This window comes from Mercenaria mercenaria, chromosome 8 (assembly GCF_021730395.1).
Source record: "Mercenaria mercenaria strain notata chromosome 8, MADL_Memer_1, whole genome shotgun sequence".
NCBI classification, from domain to species: Eukaryota; Metazoa; Mollusca; class Bivalvia; order Venerida; family Veneridae; genus Mercenaria; species Mercenaria mercenaria.
Window position 1 is genome coordinate 73206678 of NC_069368.1, and position 20915 is coordinate 73227592.

A 20915-nucleotide genomic window follows, 5' to 3' on the forward strand; every position below is an offset into this window, starting at 1 on the left:
AAAGTATGTAACCACTAACCATTTGTTTTGAATTAATACTTGCACATATATAACATGGATCATTAAACCACAGATTGCACGTGCAGTATTACGCACATACCTAGTAAAATAAAACATTTTATATAAACAATTAACAAAGAATAAGGTTTTCGTGCAATGTTTTTGTTTCAAATACACGCTAAAATGCACCATTTGCCGTTCTCACATTGATAAATAATCAAGGGAAGGATACACCGACCCGCTACCCCCATTTCATCTGCGTACAATTAAAAATGGCCTAGCTACGCGCCTGGCGGTGTATTAAAACTTGATGCCACGCAGTCCAATGTGAAGACGTTTAACGCAACATGAGTTCGTGCAGTGTAAAGTGAAACGATTCATTAAAGTTTGGCGCCGTCTAATGCATACTGAAACCATGTCGTGTGATTTGGAGCGGCGTATCAAAATTTTATGCCATGCAGCCAAATGTGAAACCGTTTAATGAAACACGAGTTTGACCTGTTATAGATTATGGATCAGTTTTTTACTGAAAAAAAAACATCTTGAAATTTGTCCTTAAACCAACTTTGTAGTACTATTCTTACATTAATTTTAAACTGTTCTTGCGATTTATCTGAATATTAAAAGGGACCTACTTTGGTGAAACATCATTGTTCTTAGGTTAAGCATAATCAGAAGTAGGCCTTTTTTTTTTTTTTTTTTTCTTTTTTTTTTCTTTTTTGGTTGGACAGGATCTTTTTCCGTTTTTAAACAATATTTCATTTAAGTTGGAAAGTCAGTTTCCTGGACTTCATACGACCTGTTTGGGGATCCGAGCGAACATAGCAGATACTTGTGGATATCAAAGTTAATACTAGTATGAAATCAAGAACTGACTGTCCAACTAAAATGAAGGACTGTTTAAAAACGATTTTCCGGCGCCACTCCCCTCCCACTCTCCATCTCTAACCTGCTCGCTTAGCTCAATTAGAGTGAGCTGAGCGCAGATGTATGGATCTTGGGGTCGCGAGTCCGATGCCCGGGCTTGGCTATGTGCTCCGTGACGATTTGATAAAAGACATTGTGTCTCACATCATGCGGCCTCAGATTCATCAAAGACATAATAGGTCTTTGGATTCATGTAGGGAAGTTGGCAGTTACCTGCTGAGAACAGGTGTGTACTGGTACAGAATCCAAGAACACTGGTTAGGTTAACTGCCTGTCGTTACATAACTGAAATACTGCTGAAAAACGGCGTTAAACCAAACAAAACCAATCAAACAACTCCCCCTCCCCACCCCCATCCCGACCCCGAGAAAACCACCAAAGAAACAAAAAATGTGAAGTACATGTAAGTTTGATATACTGTCTAAAAGCATAAACATGTAAACATAAATTTCATAGGATTAAAAATTAACTCAATTTTGTCATTATTTTTTCTTTTACTGGGTCTGTTTCACGAAGCATACTTCTTACAAAGCTTAAACTCAAGGGGCAGGACGTGAAGTGGTTGCACACTTGGTTCAAGCGAGCGAAATGGTTGCAAATTTACAAAATGGCGGATATTTTCTGAAATCATCGCGTGTTCACTTGTGTTTTTATCAGGTAGGTGGGTTTCTATGGTATTTTGAACTCTATGGATATGTGCATGCATCAGTTCTTTGTCTACGCCACACTCGGTTTTGCGTTTCAGGGTTGTACATTTCGAATATTGAAGTTATAAAATTGTCATGCCCATATTTTGATATTTGAATTGCGTCGTTTCTTGCGTTTTTAACATTCTAATGACCAAACTAGCCTCTTTTTGGGCCATTAAACGAGAAAAAACAACTAATTATGAAGAACTCTATAAACGTTTGGCTCTGCATGTTTTCGGAATAGTGCTATACCCAAATAAATCTTGTTCAAGCTCTTTTTTGTTGCAAACTTGTACTTCAATCAATTTCTGTTGCAAACTTTTTCTGAAAAAAAATAGTGTCCAACTAACAGAGAATATTTATTGTGTAACTGGTTGAAGAGGCAAATCATAAATTTCCTCAAAGTTGCAGATAGCGCGAAATTTCATAATTCTATTTCTAATCACGTATAACGACGTTTGGGCACAAAACAGAGACTTATTTTTAACTTTTTGTGATTTTGGAAGATCAGTAAAAAATATGGTCGATGTTTTGCTATGGTGTGCACTAGCCTTGTGTGTATCTTGCCCAAGAAATTACTTAATGCAAACTGTGTAATCTGACAAGTTCTCGCCCAATTCTAAGTTCTCATCTCCATTGACTTGTATTTATAATTGACAGAAAATTTGTTAAAGATATTTTACATAAAAGAAATATTATAATCGAACTAATATGTAGCAAAACGTTTTAATTTCAATCGATCTGAAATCTACAGTATTGTATTTCCTTGTTCAATTCATTTTTCAGGCAAAAACGCAAGACTGCGACAGCGATGGGAATTCTCCTCTGGAATGTGGTATTTGCGAAAAGAAATCCCGTCACGGTTTGTGCTTCAACGTCATTTGTCGTCACATGAGACAACAAACTACCAGGATACAAGATTTGTTCATAAAAACTGTTTTTCGTAAAATATTAGTACATGTAGTTTTGATAGAAAAAACAATAAAACAGTGATGTAATAACATAATGACATAAATGCATACGTTATGTTTCATTTCTAGATTAAATGTACAAAAATATATCCCAGTCTTAAGATATGATGCAAGATGTTTTGAACTCATTAGAAGTTATAATAGTTGCTCATCCACCTGTGTAATCTTGTGTCGATTATAACATGATCATAATACGAAACAAGGCTATTGAGTGTTGTTGATAAGATACATGTAAAAATACCCCTTCCTTACGGACATGCGGCATAGTTCATATTTTGTTTCTGAACATAAATCGTCGTCTTGAATATCTTGTAAGTCATACTACTGTGTATCAAAACAATAAATAAATCGATACTAACACTAAAACACATGGACGGCTGTTCAATGAAAGTAAAACTGAGATAAAATGTTTAACTCCTCTAAGTTACAGTGTAACATCTGCAGAAACATGATTGTAGTTCCCAATCATTTTATCACGTGCTTAATTTTGTCGTTTAAAAGTTTCTAATTGGAAAATTGAATGGTTTTAAACAAGAAAGAAAAAGTACCACAAACGACTTCGGAAAAGGCAAAACCCAAGTTGCACGGTATCCAAAAAGATGTAATCTTGGACACAGGCAACTTATTAAGGCAAAATTGAAAACAGTAGAGTTGGCATTTAAATTTGTGGTGGCAATCAACAGAAAACATCATAATTTATGTTTGTTCATTTCAGAGAAGACGGACTTAATCGCAGCCGAACATTTTTTATTATAGTTTATCAATTTCAATCCGCTGTATACAGCGTAAAGTTCTGTTGCGCTGTATTTTAATTTGTGAGTTCGCTCAAAATATAGTCTTAGTGGACTCGTCAACTGTGTAATGTGACTTAACTGGTCGAACTCCTCTTGGTATATTATCAGTTTTCTTAAGGTTCCATACTTTGGTATGCTTCCTTTCCTTCGGTTAAACTCGTGACTCTGCAATAAAAAGAACACTGGGAATTTGTGTTATTTTATTGCAATGTACTGCAAAATTAATATAATATAAAGAACTGAACATACAACATAATACACTGTTGCACTTGACGCTTTTGTTTTGTTTTCTAATAATTAAAATAAATTTTGCAAGTAACGGCATTTCAATGATTGTCCTTGCCATTCATTTCTGTAGCAATACTTATGTGTCTCTGTATTATGCCACTGCAATTAATTTACTTTCATTACTGGTTGGTAACCAACATTGCTTGTGTGTACTATAATATTACGCAATAAAGGTATCTGACTTTAGGTTGCTAAAATTGTTGGTTCAGAATAGGAATAGAAAATAAAAATGGGCTTACAAAATTTTATATATTGTCTTTGATACCAATAACACTTACCTAACGGTTATTTCTGATATACGTGATAGCGTAGTTTGTTCAACTAATGAAGATTCATGTTCATGCTCTCTGGTCATAATAGCGTCTGATGTTCATAGCATCTAGACATGAAGAGATCTGAAAGAAAACAACTGCATGTTAAAGTCGTTGTCTGTATAATGCGTATAGCTGGACAAGATCCAAAAGACAAAATGTACCTATAGACAATGTCTCCGAAAGCTTAGTTTTATTTCTGCTTGCAATCTAGACAGCTGAATCTATAAACAGGGAAGATGTTAAAATTATGTAGGAACACTAACCCTAATCCTACAAGGTTTCATGAAAACATGATAAGGTTTTTTTTATCAACAGTTATATTAAAATATCAAAGGGCCATTTGATGCTATGAAAATGTACGACCCTAAACAGAAAAGAAATGTACATGAGTTGCACAACGAACATTCTCTGATAGTTGGACACTATTTTTTCAGAAAAAGTTTGCAACAGAAATTGCTTGAAGTACAAGTTTGCAACAAAAAGAGCTTGAACAAGATTTATTTGGGTATAGCACTATACCGAAAACAGCAGAGCCAAACGTATTATAGAAATCTTCACAATTAGTTGTTTTGTCTCGTTTAAGGCCCAAAAACAGGCTAGTTTGATTATTAGAATGTTAAAAACGGCAAGAAACGACGCAATTCAAATACCAAAACATGGACATGACAATTTAATAACTTCAATAACTTTGAGAATTCGAAATCTACAACGCTGAAACGCAAAACCGTAGTGTGACGTAGAAATAGAACTGATGCATGCACATATCCATAGAGTTCAAAATATCATAGAAACCCACTTACCTGATAAAAACAACAAGTGAACACGCGATGATTTCAGAAAATATCCGCCATTTTGTAAATTTGCAACCATTTCGCTCACTTGAACCAAGTGTGCAACCACTTCACGTCCTGCCCCTTGTTAACTGAGAAGAAAGATGTTTCACGAAATAAGGTCCCTTTAAATATTTTTTCCAACAAGGTCGGTTTTAGAATAAATTTCAATATATTTTTATGTAAAAACAAAGAAGAATATCCAACAGGGAAAACCACGTTTCAAATACACAGCCTCCCCAAAGGCACACACGGACAACACTCACACACCACACATACAAACAAAATAAACATACAAGGACAAAATAAACAAATACAGGAACACAGTGGGGCACTGCCTTGGAACGGTTAGTGGCGAAACCACCACTGAGGAGTTTAAAGCGGTTTATAGTGCACCTAGCCCACTCTTAGCCCCATGTTTATACCTAGCTGCCATGTGAAACCCTAACATACGTTAGGCAACAGAAGGACATATTGTAAAACTGATCCGAATCAATATTTATGAAAGGTCAACCTATGAACTGATATTCTTATTAACCTTTACAATGTACGTACTGGTGTTTCGTTGAACGGTTTCACACTGGCTACATGGCATCAAATTTTGATACGCCGCTCCAAATCACACGACATGTTTCAGTATGCATTAGACGGCGCCAAACTTTAATGAATCGTTTCACTTTACACTGCACGAACTCATGTTGCGTTAAACGTCTTCACATTGGACTGCATGGCATCAAGTTTTTATACACCGCTCTCAATTACACAAAGCGGTGTCAATATGCATAAGACAGCGTCAAGTTTTATGAACATTTCATCTTACACTGAACGTACTCATGTTGTGTTAAACGCTTCACATGAGCTGCATGGTTTCATGTTTATTGGATGATTTCATATTACGGTGCATCGCAACAAGTTTTCCAATGCATCGTTCCATGTTTAAATGGATGGAATGAAGTTTTGTATTAAATGGTTTCAAAATACAATGCATTGAGTGTAAATATATTGGATGGGATGGAGTTTTGAACTAGACGACATTGAAATGTATTGCATTGACTGACTTGTTTATGAATAGATTGTATATTTCCTAATTTTGGCGGTAACCGCCGCCCATAGACTATCCCTAACATAGAGTTCAAACAAGTTCGAAACAGGATCTCTGTGTTTAGGATAGTTTTTAAAAAAGTATATTGACCTATTGCGTTTTAAAGTACCGACCTTACAAATATATATATATACTCGAAAGAATGCAAGATCAACATCAAAATACGGATTTTACAAGTTAGATACATGTGTATATATACCCGAAAGAATGTAAGATCAATATAGCACGCACTCGTCATATCAACTTGATTCTATTGAGAACTTTTATATCTTCTTTGTTTAAAGTTTGAAATTTAAATAAATCTTTTACATTTGATATGATTTTTCTTTCCATCACAGCACTTCCATGCTTAACATTTGAAAATTTTAATTCGTTTCTGTGTTTCCAGATAATAAATTTTGTTTCAAAAATGAAAGTATTTAAAACGTTAGAGTTTTTCGAATAAGTTGTACTTATACCTAGTGCTATCTTGGAATAATCGAGAGTAATGTGCTCCTCGGGCAGAATTAAATGGAATATTTCGTTTACAAAAATCCATAATCGTTTAATATCACAGCATTCCCAAAAAAGATGTTTTAATGTTTCCATCTTCGTTTTACATATGTTGCATAACCCGTTAGATGTGTTCATTAAGAATAATTTGTGCTCCGTGAAATTAACATTGTGAACAAATCTCCATTGAAAATATTTTGTGCTCGAAGGACAGTATGATTTGTAAAAGTTCATCCAAATTTTGTCCCAACTTGGAGAGGAAAGACTTAAATTTTGTTCCCATTTCAATTCAACTTTTGATGGTGATTTATTATCACAGTATACTAACTGTTTCATTATATCACGTACATGCAGGTTCGAGTAATGTACCAACTTACACCCGTTTGTAAAAGTTCAAGATCTTTAAACTTGAAAAAGGGTTTATTTGCTGTTTTTGAGTCTTCATTTGACTTTAAAATAGATAAATACTCTGCTGGAATACTATTTTTTACAACTGACCATTCAGATATCCAATTTGCCCTTCTCTTTAGCTTTTGAAAAATCTGATTACTTGATATAAATTGCTTTTTTTCCAGATCCCATATATGTCTAATACTTGTAATACCGCTTTCTAAAAATGATTTAATGAGAATAGGTTTCATATGAAAAAGTATATCTCTATTATTAAATAAGGAAGTATCTAAAAATTTCTTCTACCGTCACTGGTATTATTTTTTGAAGTAGTTTACTCTAGTGCTTTATTGCCAGTGCATAATAAAAAGACACTCTTCTTTCATAATCGATATTATTTAAGTATGAACATGTGCAAAGAAAGAATGTCTGTGAATAGATGTTATCTAACGACTGTAAATAGATACGATCGTGTGCTTGATTTTTTGTAAGATATATTTGAAATATTTGGACCTCATGCAAGTTTTCATAATAGAAATCTATGGGAAAATCACAAATTTGTTAACATTTATGCGAACAGGAATTTTTATACGAAGTAGACTTTAATGAAACTTCTCACAGTCGTAAATAAAGATATGATCTATTATATTGTGAAATAAAATGTGTAGGTCCTGGCTGTGAGATTTTTGCCCATGATTAAAGAGATCCGCATATTTCAGGCTGATTTTAGGACATTATTTGGAATTATTTAACGGATCAAACGTTTTAATATCATATTTCATCCCTATAAAGAGCCGTATCTATAAATTTACTCATGGTTGCCATTAATTCCCTATGCCGAGTCCAGGCTTTCTTCTTCGCTGTCCGGAAAAATGACGTTACGCCATTACTTACGGTTTATCAAAAGTGTAGAACTACCTTAAAAGACTACTATAAAAATAACAAAAGATATAAAGTTACATTTTCAACTGTGAAGTCTACTCTCCCTTCTAGTAATTTGATTGCCTGCTCGTCTCTTCCGCATAACAGGGCATCCACGAGCTTCCGCCCTCGCTCCTGAAACAAAATAATAAGAGGTTTTTACTCACGTAATGAATTTGTTCAAAACTTTGAATATTGATCTGCACTGTTCGCCACAGTCAGTATTTCTTTTTGGCAAGTACACCTTTAACAGTCGATAGTTCTGTCCAAATTGAAAGATGGAAAAGTTCATTACAGAAATTTAGCAGGGTAAGGGATAAATATGATCGGTCACCTTAAGTCATCTTAGGCTATTTTATAACATTTGTCTAGAATGTTTTCTTTAGATCAACAGAAATTTCCAAATAGTTACGTGATTTACGTTGACATAATACGTGTACAAGAGAAAAGTTATTCTCCTACAAAAGACATCATCAAGTGTAGTCCATGAATACAAATACATGGCATTTATATAGCGCAAAAATTATAAAATATTCTATTGCGCTTTACAATTACATAACACACATTTAACATATATACATACAAAATATGAACAGGATTCTAGAACTTAGATTTAAAGATTTGGACATATATAAATACTATTTTACACCACTTCTGAATATTTTGTATTTTAACAAGACTACACTCATTGTTCATAAAACTGCCTAAATTAATGTGTTTTCAGTTTTGATCTAAAGCTGGCTTCAGACTGGATGTTTTTCAGATAGCTAGGCAGATCGTTCCACCATTTGGGACCAACGACCGCCATAGATCTGTCTGCTAGTTTTGTTCGCCGTCTAGGGATGTTAAAGTTAGTGTCACTTTGTGAGCGAAGTCTGTATCGTTGTCGAGTAGGTACAAAAATTTCCCTCAGATATACTAGAGCTGTACCATTGATGACACGGAAGACTATTACTAAAACTTTGAACATGACTCTAGCCTTAACTGGAAGCCAGTGTAATTCTTTCAGAAGTTCGGTACTTGGTTTTTCATAGGAAGCATTCTTGATTACTCTAGCGGCATGATTTTGGACTCGCTGTAGTTTATTGATTTGGTAGGCTGGAATTTCTGTAAATAAACTGTTGCAGAAGTCAATGTGAGAATGAACCAATCCATGCACTAATGATTCAGTTGACTTCTGTGTGAGATGTTTCCGTATAGCCCTAAGGTTTCGTAACTGTACATGAGCTATCTGACACTTTTTCTGAATGTGATGGTCAAAGTTGAGTGTATTGGTCATAGTTACACCTAGGTCTCTGACGTGATCGACGCATTTTACGTCACACCCACCAACGTTTACACTTGTGATGTCCAATTTCGCTAACTGTTGTCTTGTTCCATACATAATAATTTCAGTTTTAGACTGATTCATTTTCAGTTTGAAGGTTGTCATCCATTTTATGATTTCATTTAGACAACTGTCGAGTTGTTGAAGAAGAGTTGTCTCATTTTGAGAATTTCCCGCTTGAATTTTTAACGCAGTCTTGTGGTCGTCCGCGTATCCATAGAGATCAGCTGGATATTTCTGCACCACTCGGTTAAGAGCCGATATATACAGGGTAAAGATCACAGGTCCGGCACAAGAACCCTGCGGGACACCAAACCTTAGTAGCTCCGTGTCAGATGCTGACTGTTCGACTAAAACTTTCATTGTTCTGTTCGTGAGATAAGATTCTATCCATTTCAAGGGAGTGCTATGTATACCAAAATGATCTTGAAGGATTTGAATCAGTATCGAGATATCGATGGTATCGAACGCTGCACTCAAGTCGATCATGACCACGATTGTTATTTGATTTTCATCTATGGTTTCCAAAAGATCATTATACATTTTGACCATTGCTGTTTCAACCCCATGATATGTTCTATAGGCACTTTGGTAAGCTGGGAGGAGATTGTTAGCTTCAATATGCTTGTTGATTTGATTTAGTGCAGCTTTTTCAAGAATTTTGGAGAGGAATATTAAATTTGACACTGGGCGATAGTTTTGCAGTTCAAGTGGGAGACCTTTCTTCTTCAACAAAGGTTTTATCACAGCACTTTTCCATTCATCAGGGAACACACCAGACAGCAGTGATCGATTTACAATTTCTGTCACAACGGGAACAAGTTGTGAAAAATGCTCCTTTAATTTCTTAGTTGGTATCACATCAAGTTCACAAGTTGTAGATTTTGATGCATATACAAGTTTCAAAATATCGTTTTTGGAAAGTGGTTTGAACGCAGTAAATGTATTCATAGTCACAGGCGGATTTGAGTAGGAAGAACTAGGGCCTACAGACACTATAGTCTCAGAACTAATTCTCGAAAACAACAGAAACTTGAATTGTGTCTGCTTCTCGAACGTACAACCTAAAATTCAAACAAATTAAAGATCTTAATAAAAAATAATTAAAAGAAGACCGTAACATCGGTAAAAACTATTGTAGGCCTAGGTATATTATGGGTGATCATCTGTTAAACGAAGTGCACTTCAACATGTGGATAATCATACAGAATTACTAACCTATTCCCCTCTATTTTACGGGTTAAAGCAATGATATTGTGCAATCTGACTTAAGTACTTGATCTTATTAAGCGTTTTAATCCGAATCACATTTGTTTTAATTCTATTAAAATAAAGCACTTTTTAAAACAATAGTTTATTAATGGGCGATGACTGATCCTACTACTGTTTCAGCCTTTTCTATAACAAATCCTTGTTTACATTGCCCTTGATCGCTCAATACTGTCATCCTTGTTTCCATTGCCCTTGATCGCTCAATACTGTCATCATAAATTATTTTAAGATCTCTTAGAGTGGTAAGGCGTAAAAAATGTTTGTTTCCGGTATTCCGACCTACCCTAAATTTTTGGCCCAACCCTAAATTTTTTTATTGCCTTGGAGATTTGTTTTCAACTTTTTACAAAAAGTTACAAAACTGCATTTTTTTGGCGTGCCGTATTAAGCACGATTTTATGACCTCGCATGACCTTATGCCGCCTGAATAATGTACCAATCGGATTGCTTGGTAAGGTATTCTCGGTATTTTCAGCCATAATTAGAGATTTTGTAAGAGTGGCGCTGATTAGATGAAAGGCTGAAGAATGCTTCACTCTGAGTCATGTGTGACACTGAGTGATCGTCATCTATAACCTCTGTAAGTACAGCACCATCGGGTTGTATGCGTACCACTTGAACAGGTGTGCGTAACCAAATATTCATCTGCTCATCCGGACATATTTCTGTTTTGTTAAGTTTCCTTTCCTTACGTTTTGTTTTTACAAAAAGGTTATTAGTTTTATACAGTCATTAACTCTTACCCTGCATTACAGCAACAATTTCTAACCAGTGCAAATCATTACTAACCTGCAACAACATGTCCGATTTTTAGACTCCAAATTTTAAATTAATCTTTCCGGTGAAAACAGTACTGTACATATTCTGAATGATAGACAAATTTGATAATAAGCAGAAGTAGGGTAAGGGTTCATGTTGCTTCCAACAATTCCAGAAATAAAGTATAGAACATATTTCAATATTGTTTGCTTACTGTTACCATCTTTTAAGCACCAAAGGCTCTAAGTGAGCTTTTGTGATTGTTTGGTGTCCGTCGTGTGTCCCTCCACAATTTCTAAACACAGTCTTCTTCAGAACTACTGTCTTCATTTATACAAAACTTCACAGAGGCCCCGTTCAACATTGCCAAAAGATTTAAAATACAGGTTTCTGCCCATATATATAACTTGTGCTTCAGTTACATCACGCCGACTATCTTTTTTAAAGATGTTTCTTGTTATGCTCTAGACATGGTAAGTGATGTTAGAAATCAACTTACTGATTCTCTAAAGGCATAACCCCCTACTAGCCACAAAAATTATTTACGAAAAGTCCCACTTAATAAAAAAAATCAAAAAAAAAAAAAAAATACCGACCTAAATACACTATTTTTTAATGTTACCGGGAACAAACATTTTTTACGCCTAATAGCAACTTTTCAAATTTTCGAATCATATTGGTTAGTTTTGATGTTATTGTTATTGTTATTGTGTCACTCTACGCTTCAAGAAATTCTCCTTTTCTTGATGTTTTTTAAAAAAAACTCCTACATTTCCATTACTTTATTTCTTTATAGCAAAACGAAAACCTTGTTGTAATTAAAGAAAAACTTTCGCAGCAATTAAGTTCAACATGGACATGGTTTCCATATCCATGTTTTAAAAATGTGAAAGCCGTAATATGTGCAGGGATACTATGAGACCCATGGTAACCAACGGGATAATATAGTATCTCACATAAAGGCATACGGACACTAAATAGGAAAATGGCGTGAAAAAAATGGCAGCATAATGGCGGATTCAAATAGTCCTCAGTTGTTTGCTCTGTAGTGCCGTTTTCCTTATTTTCTTTGCATTTTTTTTTTCTGAAATCACGTGACAGTTCTATGCTTGACATGTAGGTAGCATTTTCATAATGAAGTAATAACATGGAAGAAGTCATGGAAACTTAGATCATACACCACCACTACACTTTGGGGTCTCATGTTTTAGCTGATTTTGCAGTTCGCGTGTTTGACCGAAAATATTTTTTGCATCACACATGACCTCCACATTTCTTAAGATTTTATTCAGCACTGACCTAAACCTAGCGTAATTATCACTGTCTGTGATCGGAACATATACCCAGTCAACAATAGGTCCATTTCCAAAACGATTTTGTCGTGGCTCGCCGTTGAAACTGCACTGGGAAGTTAAAATGGTTTAATTACTTAAATCTATAAGATTATTGATAAATTACGGTAGGTCATCGGGCTTTTTATTGACAATTTAGCCCTCATTTCACCAGTATCACAACTGTCTTGCCTTAGGAAGTAAATACCTGCTGTATTGTACTGGCAAGAGGTCAAATCTGGTTCAATAACCTCCGAGTATATGGAGTGTCTAGATGTCTCGTTATTAAAAAAATGATCTCAGCTATGGCATTTTTTCCCTAGAAATCCACACCTTTTCGTTTTCAATTAAAGTACCTAAGAGAAAAACGTTTTTATGCCCCAAGGCATATGGCGATAGAACTGTCTGTCCGTCTGTACGGAACCAGATTTTACCGTTTCGCATACAGCCCGCATTAATGACCCTAATTACTTCAAACTTGCACTCAACAATCCTTGCGGTAAGACCTACAATTAGACCTACATAATTAAGACCTTGGCCTTTATATGACCTTGACCTGCACACTAAGAACCTCAAAATGCAACATTTTCTTCCCTCTTAACTAATTTAGCTCTTCAAAATACTGACATACAACAGTCATTTAAACTGACTTATATATATATATATAACCTTGACCTTTATATGATCTTCACCTACACGTTTAGAACCTCAAAAACAACATTTTTGTCATATGTTGTTTTTTTCTCTATTTTTACTGATTTAGTTCATACGCACATCATCTTAGGTCATACAACCGGGTGCATGGTTCAGCGCTCTTTGATTTGCTTTGCTTTGCTTTAGTTTGTTTTGTTTTGTTTTGTTTTGTTTTTGTTTTTGTTTTTATCTTATGATTGTAATTTTGTAACAATTATGCCTCGTGACGTAAAGTGTGGCATTAACACTGTTACTGGAAACGAGCGTTCAAGTCACTTGCGGAACCGCATTTTTATCATATTCATTTGAATGTTTTATATCAAACTTACCCCTGACTGCATTCTTGACTTCTATGGATTCCCTGGAAAAATACAAGAAATAAGTATTATTAACACTGACTATTTAGCATACTAGTATATTTTATCCTAAGAAAACGGACATAATGAGAACACCCCCAATGAAGTATTTAAATAAGCTTCGATATTTCTAACAACCAATTTCATAATGAAAACTTTTAGCAAATATTTGTTATCCATGAAGATTCAATTATCAATAAGACAAATATTGATTGTGAAAGAAGTTTCACAATTATGTAATATGAGGAGAGGTATTTATGTCTGCACGAAAAGACCCGGATACACAAGGCCTTTGAAATGTTTGGATAAGTAAATGTGTGTTGAAATTCAATATATGTATCCTGTTTAGACGCGGATGTAAATTTGATCAAGGGACATTTGCACAGCATTTTTCATTATGAGATCAGCGTAGCCAACCAGACTCGGTCCACTAAAAAGTATTAAAATTATGTCGACATACCTGATTTAATGTTGCGGTAAAAAAAAATTAAACAGAAAATATGTAATTGAGTACATTTTTTGTTATCAAAGCGGCAAACATAAAGTGATTAAAACAGTCAAGCAATAAAAGGAGTGTTTGTTATATTTGCTGTCCTATGAACCACTTTTTATGTTGAAACTTAATAGAAGAACCTGCATATTTTCTAAATGACCTACCATGCATAATCGGGTTTCATGAAAAACATTTTGTACTGGGATCTCTCTTTTTGTGACAGACGGATAGACAGACAGATGGACGAACGGACAGATAAACTGGCAAAATAAAATTACCTTTATAGTCTACATATTTAACTTTGTATCTGTCTCTCAGACTTCATGAAAAAAGAACTCTTGTACTTATGATTTGTGACTGACATAAAAACAAGACAGACTGCCGAACGAATGGATATACGGAGAAAATAAAAAATCGCATATTCTCCACACTGTCTTTTACTTATTTAAGAATTTCATAAACAAATAAACAAAAAAAATCTTGTTTTTTTTTTAGTTAGCACAGTGACGCTTCACGACAACCACATTTGATTCAAATGCAACGAAATAAAAACATGTGCATATTCCCCATTTTGACATTTATCAATGTATCAGTTCTAACAAAGGATCCTACACTACCATTATTTGTCATATTTTTTACTATTTGCTGCTATAGCAACTACAAGTGTTGCCATAACAAAATGAAACGATAAAACAAATGAACAAATACTTTCCCTGACTGGATGTACTTTTTATTCTCTTTTAGAGAGTACCTGTAGCAAAAATGTATTTTTTCTTCAAACTTTCATTATTCACCTTAATGAGGGTTGTTTCAAAAATATCTCTTGAATACATTTTTCTAACTAAGCATGCAGACTTTTGCACCAAGTAAATATTTGAACACAGTCGCAGACATGCATTGCAATTTGTGTATATATACAAAGTGAAAAGTGTGCTTCAGACATGTTCATGATATTCCTAATCGTAATGTAACGTTTCCTCTTGTCCTGAGGATAGCACGCGTAATTAGCACAGTTTAAGCTCATCCGGTAGCCATTATGGGCGACTCCTCCAAGAGACTGTTAACAATTTTAGTAAGATAATAATACAAGATAATTCCAGAAGCTTCGTTGGTTCTTAAGCGTACAGGACATGGTGTAAAGCACCCATACACGGACCTCTTTTACAGATGTTAGTAATTTTAGTTGGAAGAGCACCCAGTAGGCATTTGACGTCGGTTAGACGTCGTATAGACGTCGGACCCCGACGTCGGATTAACGTTGGATTTTGGTTGGATTTGCAAACCGTTTAGACGTCGGATCCTGACGTTGGCTAGACGTCGCAATCCGACCATTTTCCAACCTAAATCTAACCACTTTTCAACCAAAATCTGACCAAATTTTCAACGTAATTTGCAATCAAACAAGTAATCAACACATGTATTTTATCATCTTTATTTCATATTATGGCGACGTAAGTCTAATACAATAAGTCCAAAAAGTAATGCAATAATTGAAACTTTCAAGTTTCGTCATTTTTGTATGATTCTTCAACTCCGCCAACATTTCCACCTGAAATGTATAAAATTTGACAGTTTCATTATTTAACATATACAAATATACTAGTGCTATTACTAAGAGCATAATTAATACGTACCAAACAAATATGTAATATTTTAAATTCTATGAAAAAAAAATTCTATAACTTCGTAAAATGTAATTAAATGAAATTGCTAACAAACAAAAATAAGTCAATTTTTTAAAAAAAAAATACGGAATATAAATCAGTATAACTTTTAAAATAAGTATAATTTTTAAAAATCTGTTACTCACGTTGCGGATCCTTCCCTTTGTGTAAAGTATTTATAAACTTGCTCTATCTTATCCCAATAAATATCAAATTACAGGAAGACTGTGTAAACCGATGCAGGCTTATCTCGCGAATGTGTGACTAATAGACAACATGTGTAGAAGAGAAGATCTATGTGAATTTAGAATAATGTATACATGTGTATAGAATGCATTTTTATCTTGAACAGTTTAAAGTTCGTGAAAAAATCCGTCTCCGAAAATAGACAATCTCATACGATATTGTAACATAATTAATATAATGTTTGTTGTGAGAATGAACTATTATTAATAAGCGCATGTCCAGGCCTTTATGAAAAGAAGTAAATATCTTTAAACTATACTAGCAAAATTATACCAGTTAGTTTTATAACTAAAAACATTTATCAGACTTTCTATCCAACCTAATTCCAACGTCTTTTAGACGTCTAAGTCTGACGTCTATTAGACGTCGTGGATATGACGTTGGTTAGACGTTGGATTCAGGTCGCCGACGTCGCGACCAAAATCCAACGTCTAACCAACGTCGGTACGACGTCAGGTGTTTACTGGGCAGGGGCTTGAACTAACGATCCCTGGTGGAATCACTCTATCCGCTCTCTAATTTCGATAGACGCCATTAGGTAAAGAGATACCTATCCCTAAAGAAGATTCAGAAATCGTGTTACGTCACTGAAAATTTTACCCGTGAAAAAATCAGTTTTCGCATGGAGATAAATGTTTGTCGCCATGAGCGATTGTAAGGAAGAAAAACTTGCTTCACCATCAATGCGAAATTAATATAAAACTCTGGTGATATGTATTTGTTTTAAAACAGAAATGCGTTGTCGTGACCATGGCTAATGTCTTGTAACTTGATTACAACATTGAATGCCTAAAATATGTAAAATATCCGCTTATTTTTCATGATCAGTCTAGGTGAATATGCTGGATGTACATGTATTCAACATTGAAGCATATAAGTTGTCAAAGAATATGCATTTGAGGTTACTAACAAATATATAAAACTGCCAAACTATAGAATAATGTTCAGGGGACTATTTAGTGCACGTGTTGATTGCAACCAAATACGTGTATACTCAGGCTTTTAACTATAATCTCAAATGGCAAAAATAATCTAAACAGACTCTTGTGTTCTTGTTTTTTTTTAAGGTAAGTTCCTCTTATCTAATATAACGATTAAATATTTGAAATACAGCAAAAATAATGAACAGCTCTGACATTAAAAGATAAAGAGGTAGTATGTAGCAGTTTTGTATGAGCCTAGGAGAATTATTTATGTGCAATAATAAATAAAAAAAATGTATCTTCGTTTTCCATTTGAAAACATTTTTCTTACCTTTATCAAAACTATTTAACATCCCAAGTATTACAGAAAGTGCACTTCATTCCTTGACAAAAATGCTGATTTATTTAATGGTGGCAAAATTGATATTTTTTGGAGTTATAGAATAAATAAGTCCGGACCACCGCTTTGTAAGATTACCTGCTTTACTGAATTTTCAATTCTCGTGACTTAAACAAACAACGTAAATCGCTTACTAGATTATACAATCGATTTATCGTTTTTGGGGCGGTGCGTAAACTCCGCCTCCAGTGGAATTAAGACGGGAAAATGAAAGCCCGTCACTTCCTAGTGCAAAACGGCAAAGCGCATCCACTTTCTACATCCTCTCATAAAGAAGAGCACCTAAAACAAAGCGGATGAATATGACCTATATTGCGGCTATTTTAGACTTGTCTGGTTCCCGTCGTACTATGTATTTTAGTACGACAGTGAAGGAGGGGCCGGTATACCAGACTATTTTTACACTCTGACGTCATGAGGGAAAACCCCACTTCGTTTTAATCTGAATTGTCTAAATAAATACAAGTCAGTGATTTGTAGCCTGGCGGACTACTTTTTAATTTTTTTCTTAAAACGACGCCATCTTGTTCTTTCCAATAACTGCAAAAAAAAAAACAACATATCTACGCGATTATTATTATAAACTGGACTTTTATTAGGTTCGGGAGACCATGGTACAAATGTATAGTGTATGCATACCGTATTTGCAATTACTACATAAAAGTTTTTATAACGGAAACGCTTGAGAAAACGGAAAGTGACTCATGTTAGCATTTATTCAGGGGGTAAGGCTATTTTCCATAGGGCAAACGAACCACTGTGGCCATAGTCGACCTAACCCTAACCTCTAGTGGTATCAAGTCAAAACGTCCCCTAGTCAAAACGCCCCCTGGTCAAAACAGCCCCCATTTTGGTCAAAACGTCCCCCATTCAGTTTAGAATTTGGTCAAAACGTCCCCCTAATTTTTTTTGTATTAGATCTATTAATTCTTTTTAATTAATTCATATCTTTTAAAGGGTTTGAATCTTATGGATTATGTTTTGATAATACACAAAATTTTATGATTTATTAGCACCTAAATTAATGCAATCAATACCTATCAACTATACATGGTTGTGCATTAATTGTGCTGAGGGCTTAATATTAGTAGGTGTTATAAACCCATTAATCACCAGTAATAAGGTGTGAACATTTATGAAGGGAAAATCTTTTCTTCTATACAATCTAAATTTGTGTAGAATGAACAAAAATCCTGATCAGAGTTATAACTTTATTTATAAAACATTAATAAAACATCAGAACAGTAACAACTGCATAGTTATTAAGTAAAAATCACATATCGCACTATTCATTCACTGTTCTACACCAAGAAGTCAAATTCACAATATAATAATTCAAAGTGTTCCAGCTACACAATATCAAGAAGTCAAATCCACTCTTATGCTAGTTAATGTTTTTATCACAATTATTCCTCCTCGTGAACTGTTGTAGTGAGCCTGGGTTTGTAAATGGTGCTCATCTTTTTTAGCAAGGAACTTGCAGACATACCCCCTGCACGGTAGCTGTAAAAGACATAAGAAACATTTATAGGAGATAGAAATGACAAATTATGCATAAGTAACTGAAAAAATATAGTAAGAGAATGATATTACTGAAAAGAATGTTAATACATTTTTACACAAACTATAAATAATAATACCTTTTTACACAAACTATAAATAATTTTCCGAAAAAAAAATCTTATCATGCTGTTGCTGGAAGAGAATAGTCTTATAAAATTCATAAATTTTTTTATCAAGGCAGTGAAATACTATTAGCATGAACATAATCACCTGTCCAAAGTTGCGAATACTCTGGCCAATGCATGGACCTATACTTTAAGATAATTACTTCAAATTTTAAGATTTTAAAGATAAAAGAATGTTTTTAATGAATATTTTGTTATCTTAATTTTGATTTTTTTGGTCACTAATACAGGTTTCCTCATGGAACGACCCATTATTTCTTTTTAATTCTGGTACTTTAAAATAAATATCTTTTATTTATTTCTCATTCCATTCAATATACAGGATCTCTTGATTGAATTAACACCTACTGATAACACATTATCTCCTCTGATTGGATTAACTTGACAATGCATTGATTACTTGTATATTTGAATTTGTTTGCTTTCATTATGTGATTATGATCTGTATATTGTTTATTTCTTTCTGACCAGATTTTACAATATTTTATAAAATAAAATAAAAATATTATTAAATGGTAAAAAGTAGTTAATCAGATTTTGGTCAGCTAATGGAATGTAAACATACAAACTGTATAACTCTATGTAATGGGCCTTTTTGTTCCTTACATAATGTATATATCTAAATAATGTATAATTTTATATTATGTATAGTTCAGCCAGAAAATAACATATTTGCCAAAAAGTAGTTAGACAATTCGGAATGTGATAAGTATTCCGCAAAAGATATTGTTTACTGAAGTCTAGTAATTCAAGAAATCAATAATAATAATAATAATAACATAAATATAACTTACCTGTGTCACAGGTTCTGTGTTGCCAGCTGCCATACGAGTCGCAGGCAATGGCATGTTGACGCGGTCTGACTTCGTTTCTACACTTAATGCAAGGATACGTACTCCATAAATACGTTATCTTATAAAAGCACCGATATTTAAACAAATAACAATCCAACACACTATTCACAGAGACAGACAGTATACATACACTAGGATACTAAGAAAATTAGTGGTTGAATATAATAGTTATAACTTTTTCCACATTATTTAATTATTGTGCAATTAAACTTTAGATACTTAAAAGAATAATTGTTTACAAACATCTTGTTTTATGATCCATTATCCCTTTGTCCTCATGCAGTTGTAACAATTTCATTTATAACATAACAACATTATTTCATTTAATTTTATTATTAAATAACAGAAAAATCACTTTTTCACTATATAAACATCAGATATAATTTCACAATAATGCTATAACATTCTAAAACTAATGGTTTACAACATTCTAATTAAAAACTATGCATGTAAAACAGTATAATGAACATTTAATATTTACCAAATTAACTTAATTAATATGTATTTACATATGTAATTTTTAAGGGGGGTGTTTTGACCTGGTAATTTTTGGTAGGGGGGTGTTTTGACCAGAAAAGGGGGACGTTTTGACCAAAATGGGGGGTGTTTTGACTTGGGGACATTTTGACTAGGGGACGTTTTGACTAACATCCCCTCTAGTCAGTATATTAGAGTCATAATTTTAGTGGTGCAAAGCCTGGACTATGGCCGACAAAACTATAGAAAGTAGTGTTTCCCGTATTCAGGATTTTAGCTTTCTGCAATTCAAATTAGGAAGATATTGCATCTGGAATGGAGTGTTATTGAATAAAATCATCGAGGATACGGGTTGCCTATTTGTTCTGTCAAGCGGCGTAATGGCGTAAGTCACGTCATTTGTTTGCTTGGTGAAGATGGGTAATTCGGTAAACAACTACTGAACTTCGGACAAAATTTTGCATGGCAGAAAATCAAAATTATTCAAGAATGTTAAGCAGAACAGAGAGGTCGGGCAAAAAGCTAAACAAGGTTAGAGTTTGTTTATCAGCTCATATTTTTAGTCCTATCAATAAGACCTGACATAACATATTTTGGATATAGTCGATCTGCAGATCCCGGACACCCTTACAGTAAAACATTTTTATTTTTTACTCAAATTTACAAACATATTTTAAAAACACAAATAACTTCTGAATGAAAGGGAAATAACTG

The 20915-nt window shown here is 34.0% G+C and overlaps 1 protein-coding gene across 8 annotated transcripts in view; it reads right to left on the bottom strand.

The window, feature by feature from the left end:
- The window catches only part of LOC123566083 (ankyrin-1-like), a 228079-nt gene that overhangs the window by 95987 nt on the left and 111177 nt on the right, over positions 1-20915 (bottom strand). The window contains exons 1-3 of one of the 8 annotated variants that reach the window (XM_053550180.1): positions 17114-17314; positions 13430-13461; positions 7758-7853 (exon numbers count right to left, since the gene is read on the bottom strand). The exons of 6 other annotated variants lie outside the window; for them this stretch is intronic. In XM_053550180.1, coding sequence (XP_053406155.1) covers positions 7758-7853; positions 13430-13441 — 108 coding nt within the window. In that variant the 5' untranslated portion in view covers positions 13442-13461; positions 17114-17314. Of the gene's footprint in view, positions 1-3947; positions 3966-7757; positions 7854-13429; positions 13462-17113; positions 17315-20915 lie in introns of those variants that run through there. One more of the 8 variants, XM_053550184.1, reaches the window with a different exon arrangement.